Source organism: Gymnoscopelus microlampas (assembly GCF_963454915.1).
Source record: "Gymnoscopelus microlampas genome assembly, chromosome: 21".
Classification (NCBI taxonomy): Eukaryota; Metazoa; Chordata; class Actinopteri; order Myctophiformes; family Myctophidae; genus Gymnoscopelus; species Gymnoscopelus microlampas.
In genome coordinates, this window is record NC_139958.1 from 38537996 (window position 1) to 38565210 (window position 27215).

At 41.9% G+C, this 27215-nt stretch overlaps 1 protein-coding gene across 1 annotated transcript in view; it reads left to right on the forward strand.

Annotated features, from left to right (window-relative positions):
• The window catches only part of slc12a2 (solute carrier family 12 member 2), a 67609-nt gene extending 40841 nt beyond the window's left edge, over window positions 1-26768 (forward strand). The window contains exons 15-27 of the mRNA XM_084046597.1: window positions 876-975; window positions 3812-3923; window positions 5255-5395; window positions 6189-6295; window positions 7676-7755; window positions 9927-10070; window positions 14901-14948; window positions 16986-17108; window positions 17868-17979; window positions 19638-19724; window positions 19926-20061; window positions 20979-21046; window positions 21951-26768. Coding sequence (XP_083902723.1) covers window positions 876-975; window positions 3812-3923; window positions 5255-5395; window positions 6189-6295; window positions 7676-7755; window positions 9927-10070; window positions 14901-14948; window positions 16986-17108; window positions 17868-17979; window positions 19638-19724; window positions 19926-20061; window positions 20979-21046; window positions 21951-22086 — 1394 coding nt within the window. The 3' untranslated portion in view covers window positions 22087-26768. The remainder of the gene's footprint in view (window positions 1-875; window positions 976-3811; window positions 3924-5254; window positions 5396-6188; window positions 6296-7675; window positions 7756-9926; window positions 10071-14900; window positions 14949-16985; window positions 17109-17867; window positions 17980-19637; window positions 19725-19925; window positions 20062-20978; window positions 21047-21950) is intronic.
• The last annotated feature ends 447 nt before the right edge of the window (window positions 26769-27215 follow it).

Below are 27215 nucleotides of genomic sequence, written 5' to 3' on the forward strand. Positions count from 1 at the left end.
CGATGATGCCAAAGGTCAGTCTCCTTTCATATCAGACAAATGGAAAATTGAAAAGAAAGCTGTTTCCACCTATTGTGAATAAGCCCGTAAGGAGGTTTTCTCACAATTCAAATGTTATACCTAAACTATTCTGTTAATTGCGACTTTACTGTGTACCAGAATAAAGATACAAAGTATGAATTGCCGGGGGGGAAACAAATCTTTCATTGAAGTAATTTTCTGAGCGGTGGAAACAGCATCCACGTTGAAATGGACATTTTCATTCATGTCCTCTGTCCCAGACAGCAAGCCAGTTGACCTTTTCGACCCCTACCATGACAAACGTGCTGGCATCTGAGCGGCGCGCGGCGCCCATGGCTGCCGGCCACCCACACGCTCACGAACTCACGTGCACTCTGACCCTAAGGAGACTAGAAAAACACTGACGGGAAGAAAACAAATCTCTATAGCTTTTAGACGTGCTCAGTTTGACATGCAGCTACACACACATGCAACACATCGCAGCTGACCCAACACTGCATGGGTGACTCACACTCTCTCTCTCCTTCCTCTTTTCTTTCTCAACCTCCCTCTCTCCCTCCCTCTTTTGTCTACATCTCTCTATCCTCCCCTTCTCTCTCTTTCTTTCTTTCTCTCTCTCCCTCTCTCCCTCTCTACCTCTTTCTCTCTCCTCCCACTCTATGTCTCTCTCTCTCTCTCTCTCTCTCTCTCTCTCTCTCTCTCTCTCTGTCTCTCTGTCTCTCTCTCTCACCTCCCCCTTCTCTTTCTTTTTTCTCCCTGCCTCTCTCTCTCTCTCCCCCTCTCTCTGAATCTCCCTCTCTCTCTCCCCCTCTCTGAATCTCCCTCTCTCGCCCCCTCTCTCTCTCTCTCTCCAGATGTGAACTGGGGCTCGTCCACCCAGGCTCTGACCTACCACCAGGCGCTAACGCACACGCTGCACCTCAGCGGCGTGGAGGATCACATCAAGAACTTCAGGTGACCACCGCCATCATGCACGCTTTTTTTCTTCTTTTCATTTATCGTTTCGCCACTCGCTGTTAAACCTCATTTTTTCGGGGTCTCCCAACCTCTGTGTACAAGTTCTTCAGTCGCCACGACTGATTTCAGTCATTTGGATTCCATAGGAACCAGCATGTCTTCTAAAATGGAAGCATGTTGCACAGCGAAAATAGCCATTGAGACCTTAGATTCTGTAGGCTATTTTTGGTTATTTTAAGATTAGATTTGAAGTGGTCAAACTAGCAGTTCAGAAGCATCTTCCATAAAACCCTAATGGTCTCGGATATTTCATATAAAAGCAAAGGTTAAAGCCTGTGATTTCTTTGCCTGGTTTGCAGTATGGAGAACAGCAGGGACCAGTTCTATGAAGATAAGGTTGAAAATGGGTGAAATGCTCCTTTAACCCATTCAAACCGGGAACGCAGCTGTGTAACCACTTTATCCTTGTTTTATATTTTGGCTATTTAAAAATAGCAGATCTACAAGCCCCGAATGCCATGCTATGAGCTTGTAGATCTGCTATTTTTTGAAAAATCTTGCAAATATTTGAATATATATATATTTTTTAACTCATTCACTGCCAGAAATGAATTAATTAATTAATCCGTCTACAGTCCCCTTGCCAGCAACAACGGCAAAGATTATTCAAAGATTTGCACAAATTTTCATGATTTAAAAAAAAAAAGGCAGATCTACAAGCTCGTAGCGCAGAACTTCGTGCAGCGCTATGAGCTTATGTATCTGCCATTTTTGAATAGCCAAATCCATCTAAAAATGACATTCCATGTCCCTCCTGTATATCAGCTGTCATGCATTTAGTTCTCAGTACATCACTTTCGTTACGGCTTAGTCAGTCGATGAGATCTCAGTGAAACGGAACGTCGTATTTCAACACGTGTATCATCTTGTTGCTAATGCATGGTGCCACATGTTTGCCAAGATGTGTATGTACTGTTATGTATACTAATATATGAGAGCGAGAGAGAGAAGTTAATGACCGTTTTTAAAGTGCCTGTGTCAACTAACTAACCACAGCTCTAGTCCTGTTTGCAAACACGCTCACATGGATTAGAGTTGTAAGTCGTCACGAATGATTTTGTAGCAAATGGAACACATGCTTTATTGCTTTAACCCACTAAGACCTGAGGCCAGTTACACAAATGCCTTCTAAATCAGTAGTTCTCAAACTTTCTTGCGCCAAGGACCCCCAAAAATGATGTGTATTTGGCAGCGGACCACCATCTAAAAATGTCTGTCCCCCCCCCCCCCCCCCCCCCTAAAAAATGTAAAATGATTCAACATTTTTTAAACACTTAGACAGAGGACTGGGGAATGAAGTCTTTTCCTGTCATGGACCTCTATATCCCAGCATTCCTCTGCTGTCCCCAAACCCCCCCCCCCCCACCTCATGGGATTAGAGCAGTGTAATTGTTGTCTTCCAGAGTGTTACCATGGCAGGGTTAAAAGGCCAGAGCACCCGTTACTAAAGTCTACTTGTAACATAATCGTCACTGTCGGGTGGAAACCTTGTATGTCCAAAAAAAGTTACTTTTCAGGAAATGGGCGGGGAGGGGGGGGGGGGGGGGGTGGGGGGAGAACCTGTGTTGCATTGGATCTAATGTAGTTATTATTTAGTCACAAGCTCTTGTTGATACTTTTCATTGGTTCGATATTCATAAAAACCCACAGACTCTAACTGTCACTTAATATGTTTTAGTTTTTTCAAAATGGCAAAATTAGCAGATCTACAAGCTCACGACGCGTCGCAGCCAGGGCGTGTAGCTATTTTTGCTAATTGTATGTGACACATAACGCATAACAAAGTAGTTCATCAATTTATGGGGATAAAACTGTGACCATAATGTTATATAAGTGTAAATATACATTTTAAAGCGGCCACAGTGCAGGAACTCGTCCCTGTGGATGCGTTTGGGATTAGACCCTATGTCTTGGAAAATAGGCTTCCCATGGCAACAGGCCAACAAAGAGATTAGAACGCAATTTGTCGTCTCGGATATTTCCTATGTGTTTTGTGTGTGTGTGTGTGTGTGTGTTGGTGGGCTGGCAGGCTTTTAAATCCTGCTCTACTTAACATAGTTGCTTTCATGTGCGCTACTCTGGTCCTTGTAAGTCTGCTTTGATATCCTCCCTGAGACGTGAGTCCTCAAGGTCACAAGGAGAGATGTGAGGAAATAATAGCTGCTCATGTGAGCACCGGGAATATACATAAGAGCTGTTCACTTTACTTACTTCACTTTGTATGTTTATATTGGGCTTCTTTCCTTACTTGATTCACATGTGTGTTTGTAGGGATAATGCACCTTTTTTTTTTTTTTTTTATCCCACGATTTTTGTAACCCTTTTTCACCCGGTGCCAATTATCTAAGTGATCCTGGTCGCTACACTCCCCCCGCCAGCCTAGGGAGCCTTCAATGCACAAGAGCCAACTGACCTTCTTGTCACCTGACAGGGGGGGAGTTTCCCCGGTTGGACGTAACGTGGAAGGAACACGTTATTCCAACCAGGGACAATGCACCTGAATGTAATCACTAAAACATGATTTATTTATTTTTAATATGCCGGATTTACTCAACTCACTCAACTCACTCAACTCACGATGCGATTCCAATCACGATGCTAGGTTCACGATGTGATTTCATGCTTTTTTAAACACAAAAAAAAAGAAAAAATGAAAACATTTTTTTTTTCTTACACAAATCCAGTATTTTCTTCTCTTTTATTTTGCTTTATTCCATGAGTATGGGAACAACTGTAACACTAATGTGGTGTCTCCTGTGTGTTTGTCTCGTAGGCCTCAGTGTCTGGTGATGACCGGCTATCCCAACGCTCGTCCAGCTATCCTCAACCTGGTCCACTCCTTCACCAAGAACGTTGGCCTGCTGATCTGCGGACACGTTCGCACTGTGAGTACCTGGCAATCTACGAGTTGAGGCATTTAGCAGACACGCTTATCCAGAGCGACTTACAGTAAGCAAGGTAATCACACGCATGGAATTCAGAGAGACAGTGTAGTGCCTCAGTAATCTAGGATAACGGGTAAACCAAGAACCCTGCATCTGGCTGCCTCAACAATATACTATCTGTATAACATTCTGTACATTCAAGCTATAGGACACCAGGTAAACGATGAACCTAGCATCTGTTGAAAAAAAAAAAAACTTTCGGAATTACATTTTTGACATTGTGATAAAGAAGTAACAAAAACATGACAACGTGTGCATGGTAGCCATGTCTTTGTCAATCGCTAGCGTCAAGGGGAGGGGTTGTAGGGTTGGATCAGCAACCGGAAGCCAATGGAGGGAGCAGGAAAAGGGGGGAGCGGGATTTTTAGACTCTTAGTCTTGTTGGCCATTATTTCCGTTGAGTGATTTCTTCTCAGGCGCTTCGAAGCGAGTAAATTGTACTTCCAGGAAGTTTGCTGTTGATGAGGGGGGGGGGGGGGGGGGGCGTGATGTAATCTGCTCCTCAAATGTGCACCACGTGCGGCCCGGGCCAGCCACCGTTACATTACTAAATTCCCCAATCGAAAGTGTCCGAAACGCTGGGAGAGGGAGGGTGCAAGCATTCCTCCTATTCCTGGGGGTGGTGGAGGGGAGGGGGGAGGGGCGTATTCTGTGGAACACAAAGGCCTTCAGAGATGTAGGAGCTGGTTGGTTTGCCCTGCAGGTCGCGTGTTCCATTAGCACCCCGGTTCTGGGAAGGAGAGACAGTCTGATGCCGGGCCCTTGGAATGAACACGCTCTGTTAATGGAGATGCATTATCCAGGCTTAAGGGAGGTTTACACCGTGTGCTCTTTCTGGAGGTACAGACAAGACTACTTAGTCACTTTTAAACCTGGTGTCCCTAAAAGTGTAAAAAAAAAGGGGGGGGGGGGCAAAATAGCCCCTAAAATAGTGAATGTAGTCCCTAAAATTGTCGTATATCGAAGTGTATATAGAGCTTAAATGGTTAATCAAGGAGAGACCAAATTAGCTTTTTATGCACATTAATGTGAATGTTTTTTTCACACGAGAAGCGACTGCTTAGCAATTCATTTTCAGTGAGAGTCGAGCTGGCAGGTACTGTAAGGCACTCTGACAGGCGTCGTGACAAGCGTGAACCTGTCGATGTTCATGCTTGCGTCATGCACACCACCTGCAGCCAGAATTGAAATGTGTAGTGACAAATGCGTAGTGACACATTCATGACACATATTGCTCTCTCTCTCTCACCGTCTGGGCGCGTTTCTCACAGGGCTCCCGGCGGCCCAACTTCAAAGAGCTGGCCTCCGACCAGTCCCGCTACCAACGCTGGCTGCTGAAGAACGAGACCAAGGCCTTCTACACGCCTGTGTTTGCCGAAGACATGAGACAAGGCTGTCAGTATCTGCTACAGGTGAGAAAACACCACTGTTGCCACCGTGGAACATGAGCAGTGGCGGACAGTAGCAAAGTACCTTCACGTTTTATGTTTTATAATCAATAAATGGATGCCCTACTTTGTTGTGCAAGACCGTCACGCAAAAATCAATAGCTATTTTTGTTCATTTTGAAAGGGGTTAATTCTGCCTGTGTGTTTTTTTTATAAATATTGAACCAATGAAAAGTATTATCAAGAGCTTGTGACTAAATCAATTGGGCCTCCTCCTTACTTCCTTCATAGGACTTACCAATGATACGAATGAAGGCTCTGTTCCTTTCTGGTCAAACAGAGTCAGGCTGCTGATATTGTGCATGTTGGCTCACTGGAAACACTCTGCTACACCAGTGGTTCTCAAGTGGGGTCCAGGAACCCTCATGGTTCCTTGAGGGTGTTCCAAATGGCCCCTTACTTATGTGTAACTCTGAAGGGTCCATTTGGTTCCATTTGTACCCCCTCAGAGTTATGGGGGTCCTTGAAATTAAAAAGTTTGAGAACCACTGTGCTACACTAAATGGAACAGAGCCTTCATTAGCGTCATTGGTAACACATGTGAATCAAGTATGGAAAGAGGCCCAATATCTAACCAATATGACTGCTGTGCATAGAGCCTCTTGAATCCTATCCAATATGACTGCTGTGCATAGAGCCTCTTGAATCCAACATCCCAAGTTCATCCCAAGTTCTTTTTTTGTCATTTCCTGAGAAGTAACTGTGTTGACCGACAGCGGCGGTGTGCATGACAGTGTTGTGGTTGTTTGTGTTGCAGGCTGCAGGTCTGGGTCGGCTCAGGCCCAACACTCTGGTGCTGGGCTTCAAGAACGACTGGAGAGACGGTGACATGATGAACGTAGAGACCTACTGTCACATGGTCCAGTGAGTACCAACACCCGTTTTAGAAAATCATAGCTTGCGTTCATTCACTGTATGTTATCAATGCCCAGCGGTCCAGGCGCATACCACATACGCTTGTAATCCAGCTTGACAGCGTGTCGCGGGTTCGACTCCCGATCCCGACGACCTTTGCTGTGTGTCACCCCCCCATCTCTCTCCCCATTTCCTGTCAGCCTACTTTCTTATCAATAAAGGCATAACCCCCCCCCCCCCCCCCCCCAAAAAAAGAGCCTATCTACAAGCTCTGAGCATGTTGTACCGCCACGTGTTGTGAGCTTGTCGAATGGCTGTTTTTACTTCCTGTCGCACAAACATTTAGGCCTTTAAGTGGTTAACATGTCTCAAATGCACACGTGCGTTGCGTGTGTGCTTGCTTGCACATGTGTGGGGGGTCTCATCCCTTCAGATGTAAGAAGGGGGGGCTCCAAGGAAAAAAGGGTTGGGAACTACTATCGCACAACGGCGATACGAGCCAAAAATAGCCCAACTACAAGCTCGCAACACGTTGCAAATGTGAATTGTTGTGTGATGAAAATGGCGAGAGCTAGACGCTCACAACAAAGTATGAATGGGGCTTAATGAGGCTGACTCACTGAGATGCATAAATACTGAAGTTAGATAAAAGCCTGAGTCAGTCATGTGAGCTTTGCTCTGGATGATTGGAGTACAGTGGGATTATGGCATTAAGCTGGAAGGTCCGCTTCCATTAAAATGATGACTAATACTCCATGCAATGTGCTCGTTATTACTGGTAATCCAATAACTGGCCTTAGTTTAGCACATGTACACACGCATGTTGGATGGGCAGCCTGGTAATCTCTGAATTGACAACATGCTTCCTTTTTTTACATATACCTTTTTTAGTTGCCATTTGTTTCATAGACTAATAATTATTAATTTGTGTGTGTACACACACACACACACACACACACACACACACACACACACACACACACACACACACACACACACACACACAATATCTTTCATTTAAAATAAGTGCTTTATTTGACAATGCACTGTGAGCAAAGAAATATCATCGAGTGTCCATCAATTATGAAGTATTATGATGCTTGGCCTTGAAAACATTTAAAATATGTATTGGTTCTTAACTATAATGAAGCAGATTACAATGCACTATGAGTATGTTTTATAATGCATTCTAGACATGAGATTCATAGAAAGTGTAGAATAGTGTAGAATATAGAATATGTCCTTTATTTGACATTAGTGGCCGGAACCATTTCTTCCTCGTCAGGGTGAGCGGATCTCAGCTGTTTTGTTTGTGTATTGAGTGTAAAACTGCAGTCTTCCTGTAATCACACTCAGTCGTTGATGTGTGTGTTTGTTTGTGCTTTGCAGTGACGCGTTCGACTTCCAGTACGGAGCTGTGATCCTCCGGCTGAAAGAAGGCCTGGACGTGTCCCACATCCAGGGACAAGGTACACACACACACACACACACACACACACACACACACACACACACACACAGACGCTCTTTATCCAGAGCGACTTACAATAAGCAAGGTACCTACATCAATTGTAGAGAGACAGTGTAGTGCCTCAGTAAACTAGCATCACAAGTAAACCAAGAACCTAGCATCAGTCTAAAACAATACTATCAAAATAACAACCTGTACATTGAAACTATACGATACCAGGTAAACGACAAACCAGCTGTCTAAATAACCTGCTGTCTCAATTTTAACAATGTGGTCTAGAAAAACAAGCCTAAGTAACAAAAACATGAGAACAAAATGACAAGCCTATAGTAAGCCTGCATGGTCGTCATAACTAGGTCAAGTGCCATGGGCTAAGGTGGAGTCTGAAGAGGTGGGTTTTCAGATTACGGCGGGAAATTGGGAGTGCAATTCTGACTGCAATGGAGTTAGGGTTAGGTTGTTCCACAGTATTGGAGCCAGGAGGGGGAAGAGTTTGGGACGTGTGGAGCGTTGTCCTGGGTGTTTTTAAGGAAGGTTCGTGCATTAGTTCACAACCCCCTTTCGATAACATTTTCATCTCTTGCACCCCAATCTACACTATAAAATCCTAACCCTGAGAGTGTGCTCTCAGAGTTGCGTACCTGTAACTTGCGGGTTCCCAGACCCCAGTTTGAGAACCACTGCCCTTAACACACGCATCCATGGACGAAGTACACACACACACAGCACCACTTTTAACACCCACAAGAGAAGGAAGGCCTCTTTTCCAATAATCTATTATTAGTGCTAACGGCAGCCCACTGCGGCCTCAGTCATCAGTGGATAGTGATCATTGCCGAGTGTATAAATACCAAGCAGTGTTGAACAGGGACTAGACCACCGTTTCTCAAAGTCTGGACCGGGGACCACCAGGGGTCTGTAACTCTGTGTGTACAAATAGAACCAAATACACTAAATGAACACTGAGGATTTTACAGTGTAAATCCCAGAGATACAAATGGTATCAAATGGGGGTCTGTGTGGCCCAATGCATATCAAACTGGGGGTCCTTGAAATGAAACGGGTTGGGAATCACTGGTCTAGATCCCTGGGACAGTGTGCAAATCTTTTACCACACACTGTTTTTAGTTGGCCAACGGTCCTGAAAAGCAAGCCATGGCATCAGAAACAATTTAAAGACTGAACATACATCAGAAGATCACAAGATCAGTTTGAGCATGATTGTCGGCGTTAGGCTTGATTTATTCTTAGTCGCACGGCAATGTCGCTCGCTGGAATTTGCTTAGCTATCAGCTCACAGTGCCATGAACCCTAACCCGCCATCTTATTTTTTAACCTTTTTATTTAACCAGGAAACCACAACGCGAGCTTGTAAGTCTGCTATTATCGACGAGCAACACGGTCGCTCTACGAAGTATGATTCGGTCCTAACAGCCTAAACGAGCAGCCCCCCAAATTGATATATCTTTGGCTGCGGACCCCCATCTGAAAATTGTTTGTGTCAGGGACCCCTAGAAGAGAAGATTTGTGTTAAAAATGTCAAAATTATTAGACATTTTTCAAACACTTTAAATGTAAAAAAAAAAAAATAGCAGATGTACAAGCTTGTAGATCTGCTCTTTTTGAATAGCCAACGCTAAAATCTGAGTTAAAGGACGATGTGGGGACGAAAGTGTCCAGTTGAAACCGTTTTTGTACATCATTCCAGTCTCTGGCTGCAGCAGATTGAAAAAAACGACAAAACCGAATGCTGAGTGTGTTTAAGGGACCTTGCAGCAGAATCAAACGAGCAGAACGGCTGTGCGGATGAGATATGCAGTAGTTGACACAAATAGCAAGGGCAAACCAAGGACAGTTTTATATATTAAATATGAACCAATTAATATTTCGTCTGTAAAGATGGCCTGTCACCACTTTATGTCGGCACGACCACACTTCACAAGCTCTTCGTTTTGACCACGACATAACAAGACATAACCACACATACTGTAACCTGACATAACCTGTTATAACCTGACATTACCAGACATAACGTGTCCTGGGCTGTCACGATCATGACATTTTACCCGAGGATTAATTGTCATTGTGCATTATCTCAAATAATTGCGATTAGGCGATTGTGTAATAATTGTGATCATAATAAGCAGACATCTATCTCTCCCCCTCTAGATGAGCTGCTGTCATCTAATGAGAAGTCGTCGGGCATGAAGGACGTGGTGGTCTCCATAGACATGAGCAAAGACTCTGATGGAGACTCGTCCAAGCCCTCCTCCAAGACCACCAGTGTGCAGAACAGCCCTGCCACCCAGAAAGGTCAGCATCAACACATCTCTACATGATATATCGTTGTTGTCGGGCAGAACATCTCCATATTCTAACTCTTTGTGTATTTTTTTGTAAATGAACGCCCTTCTTGATCATACTACAGTGTCTCACACAAGCATCACAAGTAGCGTTGAGCTTGTAGATCTGCTACGTTTGATCCTTTTGAATTTGAATCCTGCGATGCAACCGTTTTGGACATGTTTCCACCTGACAGAGACGATATACATTCATTCATTCATTCTTCCCGTTTTTCTCATTTTCTTTTAATCTGGGTCTCCATTCACGTCTCTAAGGACTACATTCTTATTTGTAACTTAATTAATAAGTTACAGGAGTATATAATTATGCCAATGGTATTTAATTACGTTGAACGTTACGTTAATCAAAAATGTCAAATAAAAACAATTAAAATCTGTACAGTAATACAGCAGAGGCCCTAGCCGTGGTATAAATATCATTATGAATAAATATTATAATATTAGTCCAGAATTAATATCTGTGTGATAATCGCCCCTACCCATAGTTTCATTTATGCAGAAATACGACGGCAAAATAGCATTCGAGTTAATTAATAGATGACCATGCCACAGTGGACTAAATGGTACAGTCCAGCTGGGATTCCCAACCAGGGTGGGGAGGGAGTCGACTCGGCTGAGTTGGCCCGCCTTGCCTCTTTAACTCTGATTGGTCAGACGCCATATCAGCCCTATACAGCTCATCACTCTCTCTGTCCCTGACCACATGAATCCTACTATTTTGGGGATTATGTCATAACACGGCAAAAAAAAATGCTGATCTAGAGCGGCTATTTTCGGCATTTGCATATAGGATTTAAGTGCTTATCCACCTCACCCACTACAGATAAAGGCTGCATACGTGATAATATGGTATATTACAGCCTTCTGATTGCCAAGCATAATCTGAGCAGAAAGTGTTTACAAGCCACCTTGTGGTAGGCTAGTGATGTTACACGGTTCATAGCAAAAACATGTATTGATACGCATACCAAGCAATCACTGTTACATCAGTGTGATTTGTTACAGCTATTTTGGTTTTATTTACCGACACGAATGAAGTTTGCAGTCATGCAACAACAGCAACTTATTTTTATGTTTGGGTTGTAACGTTATTAAGCACTATTCCAGGTAGGAGAAAGCTGTTTAGACCCTTCAGGAACAATGGCTTCCCTTATTCCTCCCATGCACGCACACACACACACCCACACCAACACAAGCTGCCGTGAGAGGAAGTCGCCTCTTGTCACCCGTGACCCAAATAGTCCCACTGGGATCTGTGTTTGTGACTCTACAGATGTGTGTGTGTGTGTGTGTGTGTGTGTGTGCATGTCCTCTTACAAGAGCACAGTAGAAAACAACAAGCAGTAATGTATGTACGCACTAACCACGCAAAAACGGTGAACAAATAAACATGGGGCCAGTTTCCCAGACTGTCACACTGTCAGCTGGGGTCCGTGTGTGTCGCCATAATTTCGTTGCTGTCTGGCAGAAACCTTGTGTCTCCATACTTCCAACTTTGTATGTTTTTGTGTAAATTAATGCCCTACTTCATCAAGAGTGTGTACAAGAGTGTCACACAAAAGTAGTGAAAGTAGCAGATCTACAAGCTCACAACGCGTCGCGACACGTTGTGAGCTTGTAGATCGGCCATTTTCACTATTTTAAAGCGTTTTTTTTTATGATTAAAAAAGGAAAGGTTTTGGACATGCAAGGTTTCCTTCCGACAATAACCATATGTTGAAGCACACATCTCGCCTCCCAAACTAGGGCAGTAGTTACACCGGATTTGTTTGCCTCAGGGGGAAATAATCCACAGATTACGTGGGAAAAGAGACTGAAATCTTAATTTCCACACATTGCGGTGACCGCTCTTGTGTAATACGGTTTAACTAGTTGGCTTAACAACTTGAAAACCTAGCGCCCCCTATTCTGGGGGGGAGCATTCGGTTGAAATGGCTCATCATGCGTCGCTTTGATTTGGTGTAAAGGCAAAAAAGTCAGAGGATTAGTATGTAGACCCTTGGGGTACTCCGGTCAACAAAGTGTTTACAGGGTTTAAAATGGTTAACAACTGCACAGCTTATGTCTTGAATAGATTTAGCAATGAAACGCACAGATCAGAAAATCAATGGAGCATTGGAGCCAACTACCTACTTCCACGATGTTAAGCCTAATAATGGGTTTCCGATCTGAAAGCTGTTGTACCCACTGCACTTCTTTATTTAGTAATCGCAGAGTAGAGCGGGATTTCCTTTTTACAGACTTACTGCTTTCCGGGAGTTCAGCGATTTAAAGAAGGTGTAAGTGATCTTTTTTTTGTTAAAGTATGTGTTAAATTGCTCTCTATTCTGATAGTAATCATTGCTACATAGAGTGTTTGTTCAGTAACGGGGACCGTTTCTCCAGATCTTTAGTAAACAGAAAATACATTCTCAGGTCGGGATACTAATTTCATCCAATCAGGAGAAAGAACTCCTACAGCATAAACAGTGAATTTGGAACTGATGAACCAAATAAATGAGCAAACAGAATTGGAACTGGAACACAAGCTGATAAATAATGGGATTTCTTAAGAAATATGTAACCCACCTGAAAATGTATTTTCTGATAACTAAAGTGGTGGAGACACGCAGAGACCTGTTACTGAACACCATGATTACTATCAGAATATAGAGCTTAAACTTGTTAAAATAAACGTCTTGTTTTAACCAAAAATGATCACGTATAGCACCTTAATGCGTTAACATGTTTTTGCTACGAATGCCTGTCTAGTATCACCGTGTTGGACTTTCTATTAATCCCTCTCAGTTATGTATTTGTTCTTGGAAGTCAATGTAATGAAACAAACAAACTGATATACTTAATATTTGGGTAGAACTGATTATACTTTGAGCTCAGGCCCCATTTGGGTTGATAACAGTGCCCTCAGCTGGGCAAAGTTATTTATTTACTTGAGCATACTTTGTTTTTTTCTGGTCAGTCAGATTTAAGATATTTGTTATGTATTGTTACGTCTTACCAAGTATCAAAGAGTAAAACATATTTAGTTTTGAGTTCCTCACACATTTTAGCAATAATTATCAAGATAAAGGAGGGAAAACAATAGTTAATAAAAGAATAGCAGCAATCCTACGACGTCAAGTTTGTCACAAATGTCAACGTTTGTACTTTGGTCTTAGCACTTAACCACTTAAAACTTGTTTAATTCTTTGGCCAGGGTCCTCCGGGGATCTACACTAGGTCCCTTACTTTTTTCCCTTAACACCGAATCTCTTTGCCGAAAATAGCTTTTCCACCAGCTCATGAGCTTGTAAAAAGGCTGGAATAGGGACACTAAGGTTTATGTGGTTAAGGTGTGTGTGCACGGTTCGTTCTTCTAAAAAGTGTCATGTGCCAGTGTGTTGAGAACACACAAGCTGCCTTCTGTTGGTGTTTTAATATTGAATTGCAGGAATTGCATTTGCTTCTGACTGTGATGGATTTTTTTGGAGAGGTTATTTTTTAGTATTACCACTGAATCAAATAAAGAGAAGGCCTGCATTGTGAGTGTTCTTCCTCACAATGCTGATATATCTCAAAATTCTGGGGGTTTATAAGAGAATATATCTTCTATTTTTGTCCTCCCAATTCCAACCTTATATCTCAGACTTCTGAGCGTTTCTTTTTTTCTGAAACCTGAGACTAACTCGATATTCTAAATTTGTTTTTTGTTTGCTTCCTGCACTTGCCATGAGACCAGAAAAACGTCAGTGGAATTCAGAGTTACAAAGTTAAATAAATTGTAGGAAACATTCCTCAATTATCTCATCTGGATGATCAAATCCACACTTTGTGTAGACGGATTGAGCAATTGAATTAGCCATAACTATATCAGAGAGAACCTTTTCTCCCATTGCCTGGACAGTTTCATTGCATTTTGCTGCCGAACAATAATAATGGGCTTAATTTACCAGAAAATATATCATAAACAAACCATAAGCCCCATTCACACAGGAATGTCACCACAGTGTAAAATAAAATCCTCTTTTATCACTGAGTGTCTCAGGTACGGCATAATTTATACTCCATTGCACGACATATCGCTCCCCGAAAATACCTGATGCACAGTTTGATTCTGAAAAACTGGTTAATGCTTTGATTTCTTGTAGACTAGAGTATTGTCATGCACTCTTAGCTGTACTGACAAAGCAGGTCTTCACTGGCTCCCAGTGAAACAAAGAATTGTTTGTTTACCAAGCCTATCAATGGCATGGCTCCTTCCTACGTTTCTTTCAACATGCTCACTCCATACCGACCGCACTGACTAGCTCCCTTGGATCATCAGATAAAGGTCTCCTCTCTAAACCCAGAATAAACTCCAAATCAGATTCAGGTGGTCTTGAATTCCGTAGAGTGTGACTAAAGTGACCTAAGGCCTGCTACAACGTTATCTTAGTTTAAAAGCAGACTAAAACCCTATGTATTTTCACAAGCTTTTAGCTAGGCTTGAAGTGGGTAGTTATCTCATTCCATTTCTTTATTGTATTTTTTGACATTGTGAATACTTACATTTTCAATAATTTGTATACAAGGTATTTGTGGCACACGACTCAAACGATGAAGTTTAAAACGCGTTTAAAAGGTGGATGGAGAGAACGGATTCTCAGTTGAAAATCTCCGTTGCACTCCGCAGGCAGAGTATCTCGCCAGCGTGTCCGTTTTCTCTCGCCGAACAAACTCTGTGAATTCAGATCATTCATTCCTAAGCGTTCCAATTCATTTTCATTTATTTGATTCTAAACATTTTTCTCACATTCCCCAGATGACGAGGACGAAGGCAAGGCCCCGACCCAGCCCCTGTTGAAGAAAGGCAGGACATCCCTTTTTTTTCTTTCTCCTTTTCATCTTCTTAGATCGATTCTCCTTTGAAATCTTTTCCCTCCTGTTTTTTTTCTCCACACTTCTCTTCTTGCTTAGCTTTCGCTCTGACGTCTTTCCCGGACACACACCCCTTTGTGTCTCTCCGTCGTCACCATTGACGCCATCCTCGGCATTGATTAACACATAAAATTGACATTAAGAACGATTCGCTTTCATGCTGACACGCTATTTATTAACGACGCCTCTAATCTGTTAACTGCAGATCTTTTGAGACTAATGGTGAATTCGGGTGGCTTTGTAACACCTTTCTCCTGTCTTCTCTTTCTTGCTATCTACCTCTCTCTGTCTCTTTCACATGCACACATTCTCCCTCTTTCTTGCTGTCTACCTCTCTGTCTCTCTGTCACACGCACTCTCTCTCTCTTGCTGTCTACCTCTCCTCCTGTCTATAATATAATCCAGCTTCAAGCTCTATTCCCACAGCTGTGTGTGTGTGTGTGTGTGTGTGTGTGTGTGTGTGTGTGTGTGTGTGTGTGTGTGTGTGTGTGTGTGTGTGTGTGTGTGTGTGTGTGTGTGTGTGTGTGTGTGTGTGTGTGTGTGTGTGTGTGTGTGTGTGTGTGTGTGTGTGTGTGTGTGTGTGTGTGTGTGTGTGCGCGCGCGCGCTATTGCATGATCCTGTCTTAAGAACTGTTTAGGTTCCAGTCTGTGCCTTCCATTTTACAATCTATTCTCTCTCTCTCTCTCTCTCATCTGTTCAACATCTGTTTCTTGTCTCTGGAGGTGACTCTGTTATGGGGGGGGGGGGGGGTGCGGTTTTCCTTCTGATGTCGTTTCCTTTCCTCCTTCCAGCCCCTTACGGACTACCTCAGCTGTCTCTTTAACCTCTTTGTCTGTCTGCACTAAAAGTAAACTGCTGGTTGAACTCCTGAGTGTAAAAATGGATCCATTTTTAAACTCTTGAGTCGCATTAAAGATGCACTCTGTAACTTTCATGTTCCACCACTGGATTCGAAGCCTGCCTGCTTGCTCAGGGGAGAAATATAATTTGTACATGCAGTCGACCAGTTGTGTCAAACAAGACACAGGATCTAAATGTCTCAATTGGAAGACCAAGGAAACCAAATACACCCAATTGTATGAGTTATATTGTATTAACATACTCTACCATAAACATTGGACAAATTAACATTTTATTCACAAGAGAAGTTACATAGTACAGCTTTGACCCCAATGATTTTAATGCAGGCTTTTCCTACAATATCGTCTGTATTTCCCGTATGTTCATTCAGCACTAGCGCTTAAGAACAGTGTCTCAATTGGAATACATATTCAGAAAATGGGGAATTATTTGGTTTTCCATCGACCATAAAATGTAGCTTTAGCAGTTTAGCGCTAACCCGTTTCTCACTACGCAGGGTACTGTTGCAAGGCTTTTTATGGTCTATGGGAAACCCAGCGAATGGCGCCTGGAGCCGACCAAGGTTCTCAAAGTGAGGTCCGGGACCCCCAGGGGTGCTTGAGGGGGTTCCAGGGGGTCCCCAGCTAAATTTGTTAATATAGCATCAAAATCAGTTTAACCACTTTAACCCTATATAATCTACATCGGCTATTTGAAAATAGCCGATTATTAGCTTGTGGATCAGCTATTTTAAAGAAAAAAAATACAATCTTTGAATGTTTTTGAAACATTTTTAATAACACAAATTTTATGGATTGGGGATCCCAGGCACAACATATTTTCAGATGAAATGTTTTTATAAACCATCTATAGGGGAAACGCTTGCTTTGTGCTATCTTTCTCTCTCTCTCTTTTGGTCTCTCTCCCTCTCACGTATGTCTATGGTAACACAACTCTCCTTGCAAACAAAAGCCTTGTTCTCTAGTCACAAATACCGTAATAACTGGTGTTGGCTTGCTGTCTAACTTTTCTGTCATTTTGTTTGTTGTGGTGTGTGTCTGTGTCCTGTATGTTTTGGCGTGTGTGTGTGTGTGTGTGCGCTGTGTACACAACGCTAACGTGGTGCAGACAAGAAGAGTCCCACGGTGATGCTGAACGTGTCAGACCAGAGGCTGTTGGAGGCCAGCCAGCAGTTCCAGAAGAAGCAAGGCAAAGGCACCGTGGACGTGTGGTGGCTCTTTGATGACGGAGGTCAGAGTTCAATTCGTTTGATTAAACCCCTTGTTGTCGTAGGGAACTGGACTTGAGTTGCAACTGTATTTTGACCACTTTTTTTCCGTCAACACCAAACCTCTTTGCCAAAAATTGCTGGTCTACAAACTCACAATGCGTTGTGAGCTTGTAGATCTGCTATTTTTTTGGCTAATGTTTCCCACCCAGAATATGGACGCTGGGGTTCAAGTGGTTAAGGATCCCTAATGGTTAATGGTGTTCCTAATGGTGTTCCTAATAGTGGTGGTGTTCCTAATAGTGTTCATAATAGTGTTCCTGGGGTCCACATAAACAAACACACAAAAGAACTACAGTTAAATACATTAAATTACGAATGGATAAAAAAATCTGGACTTGACGCATAATACATGGTAAACCAACTAATGTTAAGAAAAGAGGAAAGAAAGAAGAATAATAATAAATGACTAATCCGAAATATTAGAAATGATTCACTAATATTGAATATTGAACTCAGAATCATGATCTATACTCTTTGTGCGATGGTGTCATGTGGCGAAACTAGACGATATTTCGCTGTTTTTGAAAGGACAAAATACGGCTTAAACAAATGAACACATGAGCATTCTGCGAAAATATTTAGTGTTCCAAACAGGAGTTGGAGTCCAGTCAACAATGTATAGAGGGTTTAAATGATTAAAATATATTTTTTTAATCATTTAAAAAATGATTAAAATATTAAGTGAATGAAGTTGTTGTGTTGTTTTAATTTTCCGTCAGGCCTGACCCTGCTCATTCCATACCTGCTGACCAATAAGAAGAGGTGGAAGGACTGCAAGATCCGCGTCTTCATCGGAGGCAAGATCAACAGGATCGACCACGACCGCCGAGCGTAAGAACCCGCCACATTAGCACGTCACCTTAACCATTACTCTTGTGTCACACTCCGCCCGGTGAAAATCTGCTGTTTTACGTTTTCCTTTTATTTTCTTCCGAAATTTGGCCAATTGCGTTCGTATTTTAGGTGCCCTAATCTGTGATTGATCTGTTATATGATACATGCCAAATCAAGTTAGTTGATTGATTAATTGGATCAGAACTTGATCTATCTCTGATCGAATAAAGCCATTAACGGAAACAATCTGGAGTGAATCTCACTCTTTCCTTACTGTACTGAAACACATGCGCACACACACACACACACACACACACACACACACTCTTATGTCAGCCACAGCTGCCAGGATAAATTTAGGCTTGATTTTACTTCGTTGCATGCAGTGTCGCACACTGAAAATGGCAGATCTACAAGTTCACACCCGCGACGCTTTGCAATGTTGTGAGCTTGTAGATCTACTATTTTCCATTGGTGGCAACACTGCCGCCCAGCTAAGAATAAATCTGACTTTGATGGATTTGTGTGTTTTTGTGAGCACACATTTTATTATTATGCTTTTGAGATGCGTGAGTACTTATTTCCTAGTTTTGACGCTTTGAATCATGTTTTTGTTTGTTTAAGCCAGTGGTTCTCAAAGTGGGGTCCGGTGAGGGGGTCCGCGTTCAAATACATATTAAATTAGGGGTCCTTGACATGAAAACGTTTTCTAAACATTATTGGATCATTCCTGGATGGAATCAAACCGTTATTTGCAGCATTGCGATGCAATGTGAGCGGCTTTGAGGCCGTGTGCTCCAGTCTGGGCTTCAGGGGATGTTGTTTTAGAGACAGACAGCCTCTTTGAAGTAGAGAGCACAAGGAAATAACCCTGATCCAAACAAGACATTTGGCTCACATCTGCGGTGCCGAAATAACCCCCGTTTGAAGGGGGTTTTGAGGGTCTGATTCTGTGTGATTTCCTGTTTAAAGAGGGGTTGGAAAGTAACTAAGTACTGTACTTGAGTACAATTTTGAGGTATTATTGCTTTACTTTGATACTAATACTAACTTCTACTCCACTACATCTCAGAGGCAAATATTGTACTTTGTACTCCACCACATTTATTTGAAAACTTTAGTTACTAGATTTGGATTAAACATACATTAAACCAATTAAGCCCTATTTTATCCTTCAGCTATTGGAAAGTAGCTGACATACAAGCTCACAATACGACATGTTGTGAGCCTCTAGATCTGCTATTCTCAAAAGAATTTGGGACATACAACATTCATCATAATGCGTACACTTAAACATAATGCATAAAATAAGTACTTTTGGTACTTAAACTCATTAAAACCGGGAAGGCATCTGTCATTATAGATTTTGTGCTTTTCAAAAATATCAAATAGACAAGCCACGCCGTGGGCTTGTACATCTATTTTTTTTACTTTTTTTTAAATTCTTGAATGCGTGGGAACTACTGATTTAGAAGGCATTTGTAGAAGCGACCTCAGGTCCTAATGGGTTAAGCATATTTTTATTTCAATACCTTTGAACGTGTACTCAAGTAAAACGGAGAATTTCTACATTGTGGTATTTCTACTTTTTTAAGTAAAACAAATCAGAGTACTTCTTTCACCATGTGTGAATGTGTGTGTTTGGCTGTGTGCAGGATGGCCACGCTGCTCAGCAAGTTCAGGATTGACTTCTCTGACATCGCCGTGCTGGGAGACATCAACACCAAGCCCAAGAAAGAGAAGTAAGTCTGTGTTCAACATTCATACCACGGTGAGAGATTGTGGATTATCTGGATTAAGTGAAATATACCTTTAACTACTTTTACTTTTACTTAAAAGCAATCCAAAAAATAGCAAGCTACAAGTTGAGCTTGTAGATCTGCTATTTTTGCAACTTTTGTGGGGCTTCTGTGGCTGTAACCTCCCCTCTCTTGTGTTTTCAGCACGACAGCCTTCGAGGAGCTGATTGAGCCGTACCGTCTGAAAGAGGACGACATGGAACAAGAGGCCGCCGAGAGGCTGAAGAACAGCGAACCCTGGAGGATAACCGACAATGAGCTGGAGCTCTACCGCGCCAAGGTCAGCCTACTAAATGCGTTTTTTGTGTGTTTTTTGAGAATATATTTTTGGGGCTTTTCTGCCTTTACTGGATATTGGATAATATAGCGAAGAATGACAGGTAACACGGACAGAGAGGCAGGGAGTGACACGCAGCAAAGGCCGTCGGGCTCGGGAGAGGATTGAGATACGTTTTCACTGTTCACAGTACCGACTCCAATTGCATCAACATGTTGATTTTTGAGAAGACCCAATTGTCCAGGCATTGTCACGGACAAAGGGGGGGATTTGCCAAGTGTGAAATGGTGCCAGGTGTGAATTGGCCTCTTTTCACTAGGATTTAAAGCCAAAGTGCAGTAACTACGCAAAGAATTAAACTGATGAAACAGGCTTTAAAGTGTTTCAGTTGGCCAGCCAAATGACTTATCAGTATAAGTGATATTGTACTAATTGTATATCTGTTCATGAGGTAATTGTTTATCCCTCAAAATCATGTACAGTAGGCTGACTTGACCTTTTAAGCAAATAAACAAGTTGGTGTGTCCACAAAGGTAGTTGCTGTGCTTTGGCTTTTTAGGGCAGAGTGATTCTCAGACCTTTTAATTTCAAGGACCCCCTTGAAATGAATTAACTGAGAGCATAAAAATGTAATGTAAGGGTCCATTTGGCTCCGTTTGTACACTCTGAGTTACAGTCATGTAAGGGTAGACCCCTTGGAATCCCCTCAAGGAACCCTGAGGGTACACTGGACCCACTGCATTACAACATTAACTAGGATTTACAACCCTGGTGTCAGGTGGGACACACCAGCGTTACAACCCTGATGTCGGGTGGGACACACCACTGCTTGACAATGTCAATAACGTTATTTGAAGCAGACAACTTGACATACAACTGCATCTCAAACCAATGCTCTTTTTTTCCATTTGTCCTTTCAGACCAATCGCCAGATCAGACTCAACGAGCTTCTGAAGGAGCACTCGAGCACGGCCAACCTCATCGTCATGTAAGATCACCTACCACTCTTCTGAAGTATTACTAGCCATTAGGGGCCCATGTCCCCAGAGAACGCCTTTTAGGCTGAGGGGCCCTTTGGATATCATGTCCATAGCGCTCGCACACAGTGTGATGCCCGCACTGTTCGAACCTATCAACCATAGGCTCTATGCAGAGCAGCCATATTATCACTTCCTTCACAGGTGTTACCAATGATACTAATGAAGGCTCTGTTCCATTTAGTCTAGCACAGTGGTTTCCACGGCCCCCATAACTCTGAGAGTGTACAAATGGAACCAAATGGACCCTTACGGATCCATTTGGTTCCATTTGTACACTCTCAGAGTTACACACCTGTAAGGGGCCATTTGGAAGCCCATGAGGGTCCCTGGACCCCAACTGTAGACCCTGAACACTCTGCTACACCAGTAGCAGAGTGTTTCCAGTGGGCCAACATGCACAATATCAGCACCCTGACTCTGTTTGACCAGAATGGAACAGAGCCTTCATTAGTATCATTGGTAACACCTGTGAATGTCTTCATAATATGGCTGCTGTGAATAGAGCCTATTGAGGTGCTCACTGCTCAAATGTCCTGTCATCTGCGTTATTAGCACAAATAGCTTCGCTGAAACAGTGTAAACATGGACTTCTTGTGGTTGTACTAATGTTTCAACTTCGGGTTGTAGATTGTCGGGTTGTCACATCCAATCAGGAGGATCAAATGACCGGCGCTCCCTTCCAAAAGTTTAACTGTTTACAGCTTGAAGGGCGCTGCTCCAAAAGAAATGATGCCATTTTAAAATGATGCTAGTTTACTGAGGCACTACACTGTTCTCTCTCTGTATTTGATGTATGCGTTTTTTTAAGAGCGTCTGCTAAATCGTAAAATTGTTGTTCATGTGTTTCAACAGGAGCATGCCCCTGGCCCGGAAAGGCGCCGTGTCCAGCGCTCTGTACATGGCCTGGCTAGAGACACTGTCCGGGGGCCTGCCGCCCATCCTGCTGGTCCGAGGAAACCACCAGAGTGTCCTCACCTTCTACTCTTAGAAAATACACACACACACACACACACACACACACACACACACACACACACACACACACACACACACACACACACTACTACTGTATAATCCAAGCACACTCCCATTATCTATAGAATAATACCGGTGGTTCTCAAACTGCTTTACTTTCAGGGACCCTCATAACTCTTGAAAATGGAACCAACTTTGAGAACCACTGTAATAATGCCACACCTACCGCCACCCACTGGATCCCCTAGGGACAACACGACCACACGCACACACATAACACAACACACGCATCCACACTTTCCGTCTTAAAGGGCCCAGAGCTGGGGGCGTGGCATGTTTGAACCCGCCCAACTGTGACTTTGTGATGTACTTGACCTTACCGGCCACCGTTTTACCCCAAAAACTGTAGTTTGTTAGGGTTTTTTTGTTTTTAATTAACATATTTTTATTTAAAAAAATGTTTTACACTGTCAGGCGATGAACCCTCCTTAAAATGCCCTCTGCATCGCCCGCTGATCAGTCTGTCGCCTTTTATGACATCATGGATGTTTGGATTTTTGTTTGCAAATGTTATCGTTTTTTCCCCCTCCTAGGGGCTATTTTTGGCGATTCAAATTGATCCGCACTTTCAAATGCTTAATGATTTCATCAAATTAACCCCACGAAAATTCTCACAATAATTTATAATTCATAGTCGTATGACACTGTCGCACAAGGTGTTCACGACAAGCGAACAACACATTGCAACGCGTTGGTGCGCTTGTAGATCTCCTATTTTGCCATGGGACAACAAAGTATAATTCAGGATGGTTAAAAAACAAGTTAAAACTTGTCCATGCAAGTAGATTACCATGGTGTGGTGAAAGTGAATGGAATCCAATTGGTTTCCTTGAAAATCAATCAAACTACAGTATGTTCACTAAAATGGTGGTCGGTAATGTCAAGTATACCATGAGTCATAGTCCATGGACTCTACATAACAGACCAGACTGGTGCTTTTTAGTCTCTTAACTTTCACACACAATCCAACACTGGCAGACACGCTGACATCGGTAGGAAGACTATTTAAACAATGTCATTGAAGTGGTTACGGTTGGAACGGTTTTTGGCCATGAAGTTAATGAAATGAATTTCATCTTAAAAGGCTTATTATAGTTTGTTGCTCGCGACAAACTATAAATTGGGCTTTTACAGTTACTGTCTTGTGGTTTTCCCCACAAAGTGGGAGAAACCCCTTTAAAAGTTGATTTTCACACTTCTGCACAATGTTCACGTCATCGATAACACTGCTTTTATCCCCTGGATTCTCTTGATGTCATGATAACTTAAGTTCTTTTTTTATTTTTCTTCTTGTGACGCAGCAATAATTTTATTTAATTATTTCTCTTGATGGAATATTGGGGGGAGAGAGAGAGAGCTGTATAGAATGCTTTGCAACACCTTCTATAGCCTTATGGATGTGCCTTTCCAGTTGAATCAGATTAAATTATTGATAATACACTGATAATAATACCTATATATATATATATGAGTAAATACTTTTATTTGGAGAATTGTGTTCATGCAAGTGGAGGCTCGCTCAACTGCGTTAACGACATTCTCATTCATTCCTCTTCTGTTTAAAACCATCCTATCAGCGGCTTTTTGTCGTACTTAATTCTAGCCACATTCAAGTCTTCCTTTTTTAACACCGTCGTCAAATTTAACGGGCATATTTGTTAGTGCACTAACGCCTTCCTTTGCAGTCACAATCTAAACTCCTTGAAATGTGACCACATTTTTGAGCGGTCCAAAATAACATATTTCTCTCTCTACAGCCGAGATCGTACGGTGGTCTCTGTTTAGTTCTGTGTCAGAAATGAATGGGACGGAGGGGTATAGACGATGCTTAGGATTCTGTTGTGTTTCTCGCAAAGCTGCTTGTTGACTCGACGGTTGTAACTACAATCTTTTTCATCCCTGTTCCGTGTTTTCCCGTGAAACCCTAAAAGAGACAGCTTTAAGCCTAATATATACGCTGCGTCACGTCCACTGCGTCGCTCGACGAAAAAAAACAACCGGCATTAAAAAAAAGAAGAAAATTCTCAGTTTGGAAGACGTTGTTTTTGGTGAGCGGCAGACATTGTGCGACGAAATATAAATTGGCCGTTTAGCCCCACACAAGCTACTTAAGACTTTGCCTTAATGCTAGATCTATTGATTGTCAAGATTTTCTCTTATAAGCCATACTGGCTGGAATGTTGACTTCCTCTGGAGGGGTGCAGATATGGACAGTGATCCATTGGTAACGTGAAGATAACACATCGATTGTTCAGTACATTCTACGCAGTTTATGTGTACGCATTTATTTTTAGTTCCATAAATCGCCTCTAGTGGAATGGTCTGCGTTGTGCGTTCGCTGAAGACATGGCCATGATTTGGAACTTGTGGGTTCGTGGACAGATTTCTGTTAATCTTTTAAAGAGTTCTGGCAGTTTGCCATTCTGTCATATTCGAGAACATTAGCTTCCTAGTTCCACAAACTCTGTACTCTGCGTGTAAGTTGTTGTCGTGAAATGCCCGACTTTTTTAAATCATTTTAAAAGAGGGGAGAATCGCTGGTTTAGCAGAAGCAACAGACCACAGTTCAAAATGGGAATCTGAACATACACGTCTATGCAGATGAGTCGGTGTAGGAGCGAGCGTGGTCACTCGTTCGCGAGTGACAGCATTCACCTCTGTTGTTGGGGGCGATTTTATGTATAGCATGTATAGCCCTCATGACTTTTTTTTCCTTCATTGTTTTCATTTTATTTTTTAGTTCTTTCCAAGAGCAGTTGGTATGCTACTCGGGAGCATTTCTTCTCAAGGTTGCTATGGATTCAAGGAGATAGCCAAGTGTACAGGCAATTCATACTTTGTCGTAATGGCGCATCATACAGTTACAATTAACCAATTGATCCGAAGGTATTCAGTATAGATGGGAGGGGGGGGGGAGTAGGGGCCTAATGTAGAGCCTTTTGGAATCCGGTCAGCTAATTATAGGGTTTAAGTGTTGATGCATCTTAAAATAAGATAAAACATTTGTTTCGCGCAAAAGTACAGCAAAGCATGAATTGGCCTCAATAGCTGCCTGACAACAGAGGTGTTGACTGCCATCATCTAACGGATCAAAACAGGGTTCTTTTGTCATTTGTTTATTCTTCTGTTTTGACCTTTGCCTTCCCCTCACGCGCTGTTAATAGGCTCTTCTAGAACTAGACTTGATTTGTTTCCACATAATATCCTGTCCTATATGCAATTTCAAAAGAGAAATGTGACAATGTTGCTTAGGTTAACTGAATATACTACAAGTACGAGTTCACATGTATAATCTTTTTTCCCTTTTCTCATTTATTCAATTTTTTTTTCCCACGAGCATTAACGTAGATTTCAGTCCCACGTGGAAAATCAGCAGAGATCCAGTGTAGTTTTTGGTACTATTTTATGTAGGATCACGGTTTAACACGCACGCTAGTTCTGAAGATTATTTCATGATGTATTGAATAGAGCTTGAAGGTTTTAAGAATTCCGAATGTACTTACTAAGCCCCTTGTACCTCTGTGATATACTCACCCCTTCAGTACTGTTACAAAGCAACAATGTTACAAAGAACCTGTTTATGTTACATTTGTATATTGAAACACATTGGTATATATACATATAATGTATATGTATCATTACAACTTAAATAAGAGGGGATGTTTTTTTTTTGTCTTTCATGTTCCAATATGCACGCAAATGAAAACAAAACCTTGCTTTCAGTGGATACATCACAACCAAATAAAGCGTGTTAATCTATGCTGTTTGCATTTTCATCCATTCTCAACGGTTTGGTCAGATTTGTCAGTAATATCGTGACTCGTTGCACCGCTCAATTTAGACTTTGTCGTGCGACAAGAGTCGGCCGCCAAAAATAGGTAATCGGAAAGCTCTCAACAAGCTTTTATATCGTCTATTTGCCTGAATCCATCGTACAACAAAGTCTAAATCAGCCTATCAGACTTACTTCCGCAATATAAATATTTCTATTCCCTTCACCCTTCTCAGAACATTTTGCAGCTCATGTTGGGGTCCAAGCCCCTCTGCAAAGCACTGCTGCACTGTATGTACGTTTAGCTAAAGCTCTGTAACTGTGTGATGTGGAGAGAAAACTGAAGATTGTCTGACTGTGTGTCATCCCCTAGTTCACACTACAAACATAACTTAAACCTGTAAATACATTTAAGTAGTATCACCACAAATTAAGGGAGTGGACATATTAAAAGTCAAAATTATAATGGAGGATATATTTATTTTTAGTTTAGAATTTTCTCCAAGTTATTTTCTTTCCAAAACACTTAAGTTAATTTGCATGTAGAATTTTCTTTTCTCTAGGGGGCGGGGGTGATTCTATTAAATTAAATTTCCTTTATATATATTTCTATACTTTCAATGCCTTTTTTTTGGAAGAAAAGCTATGTTGACAAATGGTTCAAGCCTGTTTTATTTTATTTTTTCCAGCTCACCCACAAAGGTGGACGGCATCAACCTGTTGGGTTGAAACAGTAATGTTTTCATATACTGTAATCTACTGTTACCTGTCACAGATATGCTTTTTCTAACATTTTAACATTTAAAATTATCTATACTTTGTACATCTTTATTGCAATAAAGAAATCGAATGAAACAAATCAATTATGTGGGATGTTTAACTGTTTACTTTGGTCACAATTCAACAAAGGCAGCAAAACAAGTAATGGCTGAAAAGTTATGGCCTCAAGTCGACGCTTATTATGACCACCTATTAATATTTGTATTTAACACGTTAGAAAAAGGAATGACTAGAGAGCAAACTAAAAACAAAGTTTTCAACTTAGGTGGGAGGGTAAGTGATATGTTTTTGTTGTTGAAAAGGTTACTATATATTACTATATAGTACTATATTCTGATAGTAATCAGAGCGTTTGTTCGGTCACAGGGGTCTCTCCAGCTCTTTAGTAAACAGAACATTACATTACACAGTACATTTTCAGCTAGGTGACAAAATTTATGCCAAACAGGAGAGCACTGAAAATGCATTTGCTCTTGCTGTAAAGAGCTGGAGAGCTATGGGAGACTCCTTTTACTGAACAAGCACTCTAT